Source organism: Morone saxatilis, unplaced genomic scaffold (genome assembly GCF_004916995.1).
Source record: "Morone saxatilis isolate NCDOM2014 unplaced genomic scaffold, NCSU_SB_2.0 Contig19, whole genome shotgun sequence".
NCBI lineage: Eukaryota > Metazoa > Chordata > Actinopteri > Moronidae > Morone > Morone saxatilis.
The window spans coordinates 16,793,166-16,807,476 of NW_023339751.1; the positions used below are offsets into that span (position 1 = coordinate 16,793,166).

General features: G+C 40.8%; 1 protein-coding gene across 1 annotated transcript in view; it reads left to right on the top strand.

The window, feature by feature from the left end:
• Window positions 1-14,311, top strand: part of LOC118329327 (girdin-like) — a gene marked incomplete in the record, with an annotated part of 71,689 nt that overhangs the window by 25,578 nt on the left and 31,800 nt on the right. The window contains 4 exon segments of the mRNA XM_035663451.1: window positions 6,067-6,136; window positions 12,839-12,897; window positions 13,568-13,651; window positions 13,801-13,941. Of these exon segments, the coding sequence (XP_035519344.1) occupies window positions 6,067-6,136; window positions 12,839-12,897; window positions 13,568-13,651; window positions 13,801-13,941 (354 nt within the window).

Below are 14,311 nucleotides of genomic sequence, written 5' to 3' on the forward strand. Positions count from 1 at the left end.
TGAGTCTGAGTCTGAGTCTGAGTCTGAGTCAAGGAGGGCTAATTTAACAGAAAGGGCTCCTGTGAGACAGAAACACACCAGCCTTATAACCCCATAACCTGACACAACACAAACGTACACACATACATACATGCATAGCTACTGTAAGAGCACATGTACTGTTTATCACAGCACAGCCCTGACCATGTATTACATTTGCAGTGTGTGTGTGTGTCTGTGTGAGAGCATCGTCTAACAGGCTACTGGCAGATCAGCGGAATATTATCTCTACCAGCAGACCTCCATTCATCTCACACTTTAAGACAATAGATCAGGTATCAGAACTCAGAATCATTTAGGTTTTATTTGTCTGCGTCTATAATTTTCTCTGAATAATATTCTATATTATATAGTTTGCTTAGGTTTGAATTGAGGATGTCTGAGATGAACTTTCCAGAATAAATGTCTCAACAGCATAGGGAGGATGAGGCAGATCAATATGTTTGTTAGTATATCAGTCCTTAATAGACCTGCACAGCTAAAAGATCGCTGGCTAACATGTTTATATAGGCACACGCCTAATACCACACCTCTTGGCACGCTGTATGCATTCAGACAAAATACTGAATGAATAAATTCCATTGTGTTTGACCAGCTCCCCTTCAACCAACACCGCCTTCCATCAGTCTGTCTAAATGTCTCTGTGGAATGGAAGAGGAGCCAGTGTTGAGTAGCTGTGAGTCCTTCTGGAATCAATAATACAGCAATATAGTGTCAGGGTAGGGGGATGGGGGGGGTGGAAAGATGTTGAGAAGAGGAGGAGGCAGCTCAATCATGCGTGTCTGGAGTGAGAAGTGATGGAATCAAAGCTGCATCTCTCTCTTACTCTGTCTTCACTTTTTCTGGGTTTTTTTTTCTCCATCCAACCCATCCATTTTTCTCCCTCATCATTCACTCCCTCTCTGTGTGAATATTGTCTTTTTTTTTAAATCCAATGACTGAACTATTTCCCATTCCCCATGTGTGAACTGGCTATGATTAGATAGTGAATATTGGGAGAGTGACATAGTGACTGAACCAAAGACGTTTCTGCTGTCACAGCTACTGTGAGGCAGGAAAGCTTACCATTTGAAAGCTGTGTGCATGCGTGCGCGTGCGTGCATGCCTCTCAGTGTTTGTAGCACATTGCCATGACATGATCAGTGTGTGGCTGGCCTCCCTCCTGCAGTGTCCATCATGTTTTATGGATGAGAGCTAAGCCTTCACCAGCTAATCCAAGAAGCATATTGGTCTACTGTAGCTTTGCTTTATTAGCCTGCAGCAAATCATCAAAGCATGTTAGTACCCACATATTTCTAAACTACAGTCTGTGCATACATTATTTGACTAGAAAAATACTTACGGTGCTGTATTAGTGGTGCATCCAAGTTGGTTGGACTTGCATGTCTTATTGGTACCTCTTTGTTTTGTCTGTTTCCTTCCATCTCCAGCTCAGTCAGAAACCTATAGTTTGTGTGGTGTTTTTATTCTCCTCTCAATATGGCATGAAATACAGACATTACACTTTGCTGCACAGCACTCTGTGCACACTAGGCGGGAATGACAGTGCTGTGCCCTGCAGGAAATACACAGTGATGTTGACAGCCTGAACATCTATCAAGCATCTAGTCTGCATTAGGCCGATCACGCTTCAATTAAAAATAAGAGAAAATGCATCAGAAGCTCATGATGTTCTGGGATTTTCCAGAAAGTTCCAAGCTGGCACCCAGACAGATCAGAGGAACACAAAGTAACGAGCAGTTCAGTGGACCCTTGAGAAGGGAATGAAAGGAAGGAAAAGTGGTGCTGAATAGGCATAGTGTTGTCTAAGCTCATGACTCTGCTCGTTACAGATAATTCCTTTGCAGACTCTTAAACTGAAAAGAGGAAATCAGTTGAAATTAATCAGTTGGGAAAAGCGTACAAAAAATACAATATCTGTCTGACTGTAAAAATGTATAAGTGCACTGAAGCGAAGCCTGTATTAAGATTTTGCCCTGCAATTCTCTTCAGTAAAAGATAAATGCTTGAATCCATAGCAGTGTGGACCTATAGTAATAAGTTGAGTTGAGTTGTATTGTGAAAAGAGAAAGGGACTGACTGGACAAAAAGCACAGCCTGAAATGTTGTGCTTGCACAGCAAACACATGCTACCATTGAAGGGGACAGGTGTGAGAGTGTGTGTGTTTGTGTGATGGGAAGCAGTGGTCAGGAATGGGACAGGTGGTTGTGGAGAAGGAGAAAAGTGTGTTTGTGTGTGGTTGCCAAACTCAAGATCCAGTTATCTCTCCAGCGACTCATCAGTTTCTACAGTGCTAAAAGCGCAAAGAGCAGTTAACTGTTCACACCAGCACATGTACAACACATCTGATAAGCACGTTTTTCTTAGCCAGTTCAAGGTCTTGTGATATTGTATTAAAGTATTTGGAATGAGGAATCCGTTTCTCTTTAAAATAGATTAAAGGCACCACTCAGGATGCATCCTAAGACATTACGTATTAGGGTAACTCTAGGCGCCATAGTTTTCTTTGTTGATGCAGATTTTGGTTTCTTTGCCCTTTCAAGTCTTGGCTTATTCTGCCCAAAGCGGCTGTCATGAGTTGCACATGGTGGATTGGCTGTCAGGCACACCAAATGCCTCTCTGTGAGACACCAACTGTGGCTGTCTGAGCTACGCTGATTATTCTGTCTGACGCTTGTTGGGTCAATCTGTCTCAGACATTATGGCTGTTGGTCATTTCTGACTGGAACTGCCTGATATAATTCATCATCAGTATCAAGGTCACCATATATTCTTATAAATAATTTTTTATTTATTTCTTAGTGTTTTTGCCATGAGAATATATGCTGGTTGGTTTTATATTGTTCTGCTGGTAGAACAGATATCGGAGTAGAACAGGCTTAGGAGTTTATTTACAAGAGCAAAGCAATCCACTCTGAATACAAGATCTTAATTGCATATCTGAAAAGGTAATAGTCTCATTAATTTTCTGTTGACAGGTTTGGAAATGGCCGGCTTTTTTGTTCAGGATACAGTCATAACACACCCTAATCCCTCTCCCTGCGTGCCCCATACACCAGTGTAAACAGAATGATAGACAGACAGGGCAGTTTGGGTCAGTGGTCTAATCACCACCGACAAGTCCCACCCACGCTTTTGAGCTAGTAACAGTGGCTGAACGTCAGTTTATATACATTTTTTTAATATAAAATACATTATTGAGTGTGAGTGAGTGACATAACGTAGTAATCTCCACCTCATGAGTGACCTGTAAAACTGGACCAACTATCATCAACACAGGGGTGGACGAAATCATAAAAACACTAAAAACACTACAATACAGTGATACACAACCTCATGTTTCAGGTCCTTCTTTGTCTGTCCATGCTACTATCTCCTTGAAACCAGATGTGAGCGATGCATTAGAAATCTACCACCCCATTCTCCACATCTTCCTCTGTAAACCAATAGGGGTTTCTGTCTCTGCATCAAATCAAACAGCCGACAGAGGTTTATACAACCACAGGAGTCAGTCGCCTCTGCTGCGAGCTCTGATAAGGAGGATATAGCTGAAGTTGTGTTTGCGACTGCACTGAATAAATTTCCCTTGACATGGAGAAACAATGACGCGTGTAGGTTCTTCAAACAACAAGCACATTGTGTACAAACACAGGTATATGGGAGGAAAGAGGAACTGAGTCATGGTGTGGAAGAAAACCTTGGAAGAGAGAATGCAGATTTGACATTTTGTTAAAACTGCAGGCTAGGAATTAGAAAACATTTTCAAATGTTTGCATGATGTGTATATACACACCTATGGTTATATTGGCCAAGGACCAATAATTATCAGGCTAGGGGCTGTCAGGCAGAAGCTGATTCATTCAGGGTTGGGTGTTAAATCTCAGACGAAGACAACAGCTCTGCATCTTTCTCCTGATTAGTGAGACAGATAATACATTGCTTGTTGAAGTTAATGACACATAAAGATTATCCTGTTAAGTACGTCCTCCTTCTGGCTTGGCATTAGCAATGGCAAGAGGCCGTGGTTTACCCTTTTTCTTTTTTATATCCCTGCAGCACTTGTGCTTCTACAATTCAGCAGATTACATGGCATGTAAGGTATACAATAATAATATAATTCTTTGGTTCATCAGTCAACTTAGCTTCTTGATTATTTTGAGAGCAGTTGAAAGAAGAACAGATGTAGCCTTATTTTTAACCAGTCAAAACCACCAAATGACATCAGAGTTTCTGTCCCCCTTTACCTCCACAATGAGGTAATGCAATATGTATAGGGCAGATGGTTACAGCAGGGAGTGGGGGTGGCTTTTCCAAACCCCCTTACTTATATAAGCCTCTTTGTCATGACATCAGCAGTAACCTGCATAGAATAGTGGAACCGCGGGGTCGATAAGTTCAGACTACTTTCTGCCGTCAGGTAGATATGAAATATTCACGTTAGCTGACCTTCATGTCCTTTCTGCTTAAAGAAACCAGCCTTTCTTTTCAACACAACTGTTATTTGGACTAAGTTTATACTGCTCTAAAGGTTAGACCTATACAAATGTTTTGGCAGGATGCTGAGTCATAGCCAGGGATGCACCAGTATATCGGCCGAACATCGGTATTGGCCAATATTCGCTTTGTTGACTGACATCGGCCTATTGGAAAATAAGATGGTATTCACTGAAATCAGTGACTGATATTTCTCTGCTGTGTCACATCAGTAATGCTCTAGCTAAATGTTGTGCTGGTTATTTCCAACTCAGATATTTGAGTATTCATCAAATCCATTTTCCAGCACTGGAACAAATTGCATGCAAACATCTATGTGCTCCATGCAGCAGCACAGACAGCGAGCGGCTGGTCTCACTTGGCAGAAGAGAAACGGACTGAGTGGCAATAAGGCATAGATGCTTATATTTGTAGATTTCTTTGTTTCCCGGCACAAAAAGGTGGATAAATAACAACCAAAATACATCGGTATTGGCATCAGCTATCGGTCAAATAATTTTTAACATTGGTTATCTCTGATATTTGCATCCCTAATAATTTATAGTGCATTATCATACCAAATGTCTAACCTGGCTGTTTTTTTTAAGCAAATTCATTTTGCATCTTGCAAGATCAGGCTATACAATTATGCCAAAACATGAATGTAAGTAATTTGTTGTTGCTAGTAACTTGTTTGTGCCCATGATTTGGTAATTTGACTTTGAATCAAAACATCAACATTAATTACATTCTGCCCATCCTTTACTCACCGTGTGTGTCTGTGTATGTGTGTACATGTACATATTGGTGCATGCGTCTGCATGAGTGCTGTAAATTGCAGCTCATGGTTTAATTTTTGGTTTTGATGATTGACATGTGAATGGAGGGGGCCCTGCGGCAAAACCCACACCAGTAATTTAACCCACATAAATACCACCGTCACTTGCATCATGTCTCTCTCTCTCTCTCTCTCTCACTCTCTCACACACACACACACACACACACACACACTCTAAATGACATCACCAATGCACATGAGAATATCACTCTTGTCCACTATAGGAGGTTGATGCTGTTTTGATAATCATAATTAAGACTTACCCTCACCCACACTGTTACAATGTTCAGAATTACACTTTAGGCATACCACTCACTATTACTATTACCAATCACAATTTCACTCTATCTCAATCAAACATCTTCAGCCTTTTACGCAGCCAAAGTCAAAGCCCGGGTGATCATCTTTCTAGTGTTATATTCTTACTGTAATGTCTAAGCTGTTTTAAATGGTGATCTGCACCGAAAATGTCTGCTCTCTTAGCCTCTGTACACATGTGAATTATTTAAACAATCAAATGTAAACTATAGCTTAAGTGTTTGAATCTTCCATTGACATGTTGACCAAGCACACTTCTAGTGACAAAATCGAGCACTCAAAGACTCTTTTTTTGTATAATTAAATCAAGTTATCTGGGTCATGTAAATTGTATCTATTCATTTTCATATCCAGACTTCTTTTTAAATACTATTGTGTCTTTTTCTTTGTGTAACAGGACATTCTCCAGCAGCTGGTGATGATGCCTTTGCCAAATGTGCTGGTTCTGGGCCGCAACCCTCTGTCTGGTAAGTGTCAATGTACTAAACAACACAACCGCAGCATTATACAATGCTTTGACAAATACTGTGCAGGTTTGAATTTGAGTGCCCTTGGCCTCTAAACAAAAGCAAAACAGAAATGATTCATAACTGTTCCAAGACATTCTTCTAGTTGAATCACAGGGGCAGAAAGCGTGCATACAGTTCAGAAGGAGGACACATGCAATTTTGCAATCCTTTTGTCACTTAATTAAAATTCAGACCTTTTTTTAATTATCCATTGCTTTGATGTTTCAAGAGACTTTCTTTTTGACTGTAGATTTCCAGCCACTTCTCTTCTTTTGTTTCTCCATGTGCTAAATAATGAGCTCTTTCTCTTGACTGTCATTTATAACCCACACCATTAAAAATTGGACATGATTGCAGAAATAAAGGGGACGTAACAGAAGAAACTAAAAAATGTTAGTGCCATGGTGAAGGGAAATGGACAGATTACCTGATTGCTTCAAGAACAAGCTTATAGCAGCATTTGGGCATATGGCTTCCCCAAATATGTCCTTTTATTACAATAGCCATATACAGACCAATATCTCCTGACAGCATGTTTTATGAATACTAGCATACCATTTTCAGAAAAGGTGATTTATAAGGAGGAGATAATCCTAATGGGTGACTTTAACATACATTTGGGAAGCAAAAAATGCAGTAAAAAGCCTAAGAAAAAAAAAAGACATTATAGATGAATTTCATTTGACTCAGAAAATTGAGAGACCAACTAGAATAACTTTAACCTCTCAGACACAAACAGACTAAACTAGAGCATTTAAAATGTATTTACTGGTGACCATAATGCAACTATTGCGCTATTATTGTACAAACAACATACTAGAAAAAGATTAAATAATCATATTTCATCTAAAGATTATTACAAAGTAATTCCTAAGAATGAGCAGCATAATTACACTTCTGCCATTAGTCGAATTGATTAATAGTGTCACTATGTCCTTTACTTAAGCAGTTTAAAGTAAACCACACCATAAAACTTCCCTGCCATGGCTTAATGAAGAAGACGAAGGCAGGCCAAATCTGTAGACTTCTATTACCTGAGGTGTTAAATTAATTTAACCATTTGGTAGCAGAGCTTTGACCTCTGATCCCAGCCGTGGTATTTGATATGTCTGAAGCAGCCTTTAAGCAACCGTAGTGCATTTCATTTTTCATTTCATGAAAACATTTTGGAGCAGCTTGACCTGGCAGCCCCAAGTGCTACTTGATATTCCAGTGTGACCTTGATGAAACCATTGACGAGAGGAGATAAATCATAGCAGGCCATCATTTAGGATCATGGCACACTGGCTGTGGAAATAAAAAAAGGTTTATGTAGGTAAAAGGAGATCTATGTGATTGAAAAAATGCCTCCCACCCCAGTGCAAAACCTTTTGCTAAAACCACTGCAAGGTCGTTGTTGTTGTTAGTTGTTTTTAATTTTGGAAAAGAGTGTCCATACAAATATTTTTAGCCTTTGTGTACATCCCTGCAAATGAAACAATCAGGAATTGTGTCCAGTCTCAGCTGCCAGAGCTTGTTGAAAGATATATTTACCTTTCTAAGCAGATGAAATGGCTTCCAAATCCCTGTCCTCCCTCAGCTGCCTTTATCACACTTTCTTTATTTTTGGGTTTTCATCACTTTTCAATGGTCACGGTTACTGTTTGATTTCCATACGCCCTCACAGCCATGAAGGGTAAATAAATGAACAATAAGGTTGCAGTGAGCACACATTTGTATGCGCTGTTGTGTTTGACTGCGTTTCTGTTACATGCAAGCATAACCTGGTTGTTAATTTACCTTTTAGGGAAAACAAAAAATCTGCCATGGCCCTGCCAAAGTCAAAACAAGTTTCCATTGTTTAAGACCAAAGCCAAACACTCAACAGGATCCATTAGTTTTTAGTTTATTGCTGTATAAAACATTACAGCTCTTTTGCAATTTGCATGTTGGCCACATTGCGATTTTGATAATATTTCGATTAATTGTGCAGGCCTACGATAAAGTGTTTTTTCAATGGGCTGTTCAAAATATTAGTTCAGCTACTACTGATAACGGCCATCTGCAGCATACGTCATAGCTCTTAAACAGCTTTCTTTTGGCTTTTTATTAGGTTTTTTCCCCGTGCTTTCTCCCATAATGAGCCAGTCTAGTCAATGTGAAGCCAAGAGGGATTCTTTCATGAACAGAACTCCCAAAATATCGTCTACTGTTTGAATGCATCCCAGCTAATTTCACAGCAGTACATCTCTGAAGATTTACTGTTATGTAAAGCGCCTTGAAGATCTACAGCAGACACAGCAGCCTTACACACGACTGAAGTGAATATTAAGTGAATACTTAAGTTGACCCAATGCAGATGAGTGGAGGTCAGCTCCGAGCCAGTGGACCAGAGCAGGCAGAAAGCATTAGACTGCATTCCTCAGGGTTTCTTTTGCCCTTTACCCTCTAGCTTGTCAGATAATCAGTCAGTCAGTCAGACCAGTGGTGGCTGTAGAGTCTGGCTCTCTGGCTCAGAGGCTGCCAGCTGAAAGTCATTGGCCATGTGGCTTTTATTATGCTCTCATTAGGGGGCTGGGGATGACTCTGTGTGTGTGTGTGTGTGTGTGTGAGTGCATGCACGTGTGTGCGTTTTAGTTGGTGGATGGGGGAGGAGTGTCTTCAAAACAGTGAACAGTGGGAATTCACTGTAGTAGCCCCCAAGGCTCTGGTTTACCTTAGTCTGCCTTTATATATGCACGCACAGGGATACACACACACACACACACACACACACTACCTCCTTTGTTTAGTCTGTCTGGAAGCCTGTGAATTTTCAGCAATGATCTGGTCTGATCTTTTTAAAAACTAAAGTTTCTATCAGTGTTACTGTGACCCCAAACCGATTGATGTATTTGCTGGTCTGTAGCTGCTTCACTAAAGTCTCTTGCAGACAGAATTAAATAACATAAATGCCTGCAACAGTGATTGACTACAAAAACATTAGATCCACTACTCCCACTGAAGGAGAGGTATGCACAGTTGACAGACTGCTGTATACAAATCTTTTGTAAATATGTTTTATGAATGAATTATGAACAAATGAATGAGATGAGTCAAAACATGGTTTTAGATGAAAGCCCTCCTCAGTGAGCAGAAATCATTTTAACTGTAGCAGCAACTGGAGGGCCACTGTTGGCAGCTGACACAAAGCATAAAATGAGGGGCTTGACAGTTGATCAGGCCTGCTATTTTTGTTCCGTGTGGAGGCGACTGTTTGGTGTGTTTATGCAGCCTGTTTTCACCAGTGTCCAGTGTCTGGATAAGAAAGAATAGAATAGACAGAAATGTTTGTGTTTATGTGCGTGTAAGACACATCCTGGATTGCGGATAAACAGGAAAACATGCTAATTTGAATTTATTTATAATGTTTCTGATTTTATGATCAGCTTTATCCAGTTCAGTGTTCTTTGTGTAAAGGCATACTTGGGGTTGCGTGACTGGTTACTCATGAGACTGACCTTGGCTCCAGGATCTCCGTCTGTGATGTCACTTGACACACTATCTTGCCTTATAAAGCACAAATGTCCTAAAATTATCTGAAAATAAGGTTCAGCCAACCCTGTCCTCCGCTCAGTGATATGGGTTGAATACACTCTGGCATGCCGTCAAAAGCAATATCATATTGCTTGTACCAGTATTACCACTGGCATGCAAGTCATCGGGTTCCTGAGTGACTGTATTCATCATGGCGGAGGAGAGGTTTGTAGCGATTGATTGCACATGCACGCAGACACATTTTTTTCTTCTTATTCGCTCACATCCTCACACACAGATTAACAATGGCACTGCAGGAAGAAGGGTTAGTCACTGTCCGTCTGACCCCTTGTTTCCTGCCGAGAGGATAAAGCAGGGAGGGAGGAAAGGAGGAGAAAAAGGAAGCCTAAATGAGTGACTGCAAACACTCGGGAGGCGCAGATGATTTATAACAATGTTGAAGGAAGGAAGGATGGGTGGATGTGTGCTGCAGAGAATAAATGGATAGATGTAGTAAGTGTGTGTGTGTGTGTGTGTGTGTGTGTGTGTAAGAAGGGAGGGATAGAGAAAAGATGCGGCTAGCAGAGACACGGGTAGTGCCTCCTTGCTGATGTTGCTGCTGCAGGGAGATTTCTCTTTTCTATTTTCAACCTTGCCTCTTTGCCTTCCTCCTGCTCTCTTTCTCTCTCTTGGTTTCCCTATTTCTATATCCCTTCCTTGTGTTTGTGTTGCTTGTGCTCCGTGGTGCTTTGTCTCTTTTCCTTTCATCTCTCCCTCTTAACGTTTCTCCCTCTTGTTCTCCCTCACTAGCTGTATAAATTATTTATACTGCGAGGTCCCTTATCTTTCCTACGTTGCTCCAGTAGATTTGCTGAGCTAAATCCCTTCCCTGACTAGAATACGTTCCTATGGCTCTAATAGGGTACCATTAAGCCCTGCAGCTGTGAGAATTAAGTTTTAGCTACCGTCATCCTTCCAGGCCCATATTCGCTCATATTCCCTTTATATGCTTAATATTTCCCCTTACATCGTGAATGCGGGTGCTGCTTACAAATTTCAACAATTTGTACCTTTGTACTGACTAAGCACAAAACAGTGACATCCGCTTGAATCAGGGCACACCATCACTTGCCACAACAAGTCCTTGGTTGACAAAATACTTGACATGCAAGAACCTAATGTCTTCATTTGGGGGAGAGTGGGTTTCAGATGCTGCTCAACAATCTGACAAGTACTTCTATTGGAGTATACTGACACCATTACCTGTACATTCAGACTTTTTGAACAGAACAAGATCAACATGTGATGTCTTACCCAGCAGCTGGAAAGTTTTCCTAAGACCTAGAAAAACAAAATTAACTGTCTTTCTTTGGCAGCAGTACAGAACAAATGTAATTATAGCTGAATTTCCATATCATGATAGAAACATCCAAACATTAGCCAGTCTTAATGGGTAGCTCAACAGTGAAATCACAAAGTGGAAAACAGCTGCCGCTAAGCTTCAGTTTTCCACCAGCTGTAAGGCAACCTTTTGTGACATCACTGACTGGGCCAGGGCCAAAAGCACGTCACGGTCAAAAGTTTGTCTATAGAGAGCAGCACAGCAGCAGGTTTGCTGGCTGATCCTGGTTTCTCAACTATTAATTGCCATGAGTGTAATATTGGTCTCACACTTAAGAGATGATTTAACCTCACACACATCATGACCACATGGAGGTCACTTTTGCTCAATAATGCATCGACTTGTGTGTCCCTATTGATTCAAGAAGAACCGGAGAAGGGAGATTGATTTGATTGTGTGGAGGATTCTGTAAAATTGATGGATAGGTCCTGTCAGTGGGGCCCACTCTGTTTTGGTAGACTGAGCTTTCCCAAAGGAACTGCCTGGTTGTCTGTTCGCTCTCTCAACTGGTGCTCTACTAAGACAATTGGACTCCTATCTCCAGCAGTCATTTTTTAAAAGATTTTTGGGGGGATTTAATTAACCAGAAATAGTTTTATTCATCTAATTTGATTTAATTTTAAATAATTTGGAAAGTAAAACCATAGATCATAATTGTCTTTCTGTATGTCTGCTGCTTAGCTCTTCCTGCTGTGATGATTGGCCCATTAAACTGAGAGGCAAACAGACCACCCTACACAGAAAACATGCTGTCACTAATCTGGATTTATTATTATTAGAGCCGGACAGTGTTAGCACTCACTACCCCCTGGGCCACATGATGATCTAGCTTATCAGACACACACACACACACACACTGCTCCAAATAGGGGAAACACACTCCTAGTATAGACAGACACATGCACGCAACTTGCATATACCATACCACTTAGTCAGTGCAACACACACATACACCACCTGGTTTACTGTTGTTCAGCCCCAAATCCCACAGATGAGCTCAGGCCTGTTGAGGGTGCCAGCAGCTGCTTGTGGGTTTCAGCAGTTTCTGACAATATGTCCTGACATGTGGAGGAGTACTGGAAGTTCATCCTGCCAGCTCACTACACTGCGGAAAACACTGTGGCACTATAACTACAGGAAGGAGTTTTATTAGGGGGGGAATTGTAATTAGTTAAGAATTTAATTTATCGGTATGTCAATACCAATTAAATGGGACATAGATGAAAGATTTTTCCTACCCCAAAATGAGGCAAATGTGGAAAAGTAGAACCGTGACCTACTAAATCTTGATTTGTTTTTTATAGGAAAATAAATTTAAACATGTGCCAGAGTAGGCATAGAGCTGCCAAGGAAACACTACCTGGATTAATTTTATAGCTGTATTTGAAAAATACAATGTTTTGCTACAAAGCACTTTGTAAAACCTAAATGGAAAGAGGGGATTTACAAATATAAACCTCATTATTAGTTACCACCCTCCATCATTCACCAGATATCTCATTTTGCGGTGAAGTGCTCAGGGCAAAGGTTTCCACAGCTGTCAGTTAAACATCTGTCAGTAGAACTTATTCGTCAACGTCTGTGTGTTTTTATGCCATTTTAAACCACAATAGCTGGTTGAACAGAATGTCGGACAAGACAGAAACAAAACAGAACTGGAATCGTTGTTTGGTTTTGACAGTCATTTTGTTTTGTGTCTTATGCAGACATACCATAAGTGTTTCGGCTGCAGTCATAATACTCTGTATCTTTGTTTTTCTTAGAGCAAGGTCTGGAGGAGATGAAAAAACTGTTGCTGCTGCTACTAGGCTGTGCTGTCCAGGTAAGAGCACAGTTTAGTCCACTTAAACATTTACACACCTCACATGTAAATCAAGTTTCAAAGAGCATGAACCAAGCAAGTTCATAACAGACGGCAATCAAACAAAATAGTTGCTGAAATGTTCGTTATCGTTGTGGAAGGTTCAGCCTGCCTTGATTACAGCCATTTTCTCCCTTTGATAAAGGGAATGAACTCTAACTCTATCATACAGCTAATGCTTTGTAATGAATGGTGTAGCAGACCTTTCCTGTCTTGTGACAAAGCCCCATTCAGCTCTTACTCATTGCTTTTCAGACAACCATTGACCTTTCACCGGCTCTATTGTTTTAGGATAGTACACCATAGTTGAATTCATGTGAGCAACTGCTTGGTAAGAATTAGCACACAGTGAAAGAGAGCTTACATCTACATGTACATTTTTGTTGTAATCTCATCTACAGCCAGCATGAGAGGAAAATGATCTTTGTCTGCTCCAGATAATAAAGTTTTTGAAGACTAGACTACTTTCCTAAACACAGCTACTGCTTCCTGAAAATCTGTACATCAGAGCAGTTCTGCCTGGTGTCTGTAGTGTTGGTCTACTAACCTCCAGTTGACCTCCAACCCATTTAACACTTTAAGTTCTCTAAAGTCTCTTTTCTTTTCTTCTACCTTCCTGCCACTTCTACAGTGCGAGAAGAAGGAAGAGTACATTGAGCGTATCCAGACTCTGGATTTTGACACCAAAGCTGCCATCGCATCCCACATCCAAGAGGTAATTCTCCTGCATAGTAGACAAAACTGGAAATAATTAAGATATTTAACCTCCTAGACTACCTTTGGAACGCATAATTTGAATGCACCTTTGAACAACATTTTACATCAGGCGACAAAATCTTGATGATATAATGTTTGTGATTTAAGGTGACTCATAATCCGGAGAATGTAGTGGACCTACAGTGGTTGGAAAGTGGGGAAATGCCTCCTGAGGACCTGGACAGCCTCTCCAGAAACCTGGCTTTCCACCTCAAACACCTGGTGGATGAGAGGGACACACAGCTGGAGGTAATGACATATATAGTTATTACGCTTTTATGAGGGTGTGTGTGTGAGTATAGACATATTGAGTCATGCTGGAAATTCCATAAATGCAACATAAGCAAAATGACAATAAACAAGCACAATAAACAGGGCAGAGCAAAGCACAACTAGGAAAGTGTTTCTCTTCTCTCTTTCTATGGGCTTGCGGGGAGGTTGTGTTTGTGGAAGTCTGTTACAGGTCTATGAACAGAATTGTGCCAATGAAAATGACGGGCTACTTCTAGTAAGGTTATGTGGAAACTTTTCCCTTTTTGGCTGTTACCACAAGAGAGCAGCCTCAGGAAGGAAGGGGTGAAACTGTTAACTGTCTCATGGATGTTGTGTGTGTGTGTGT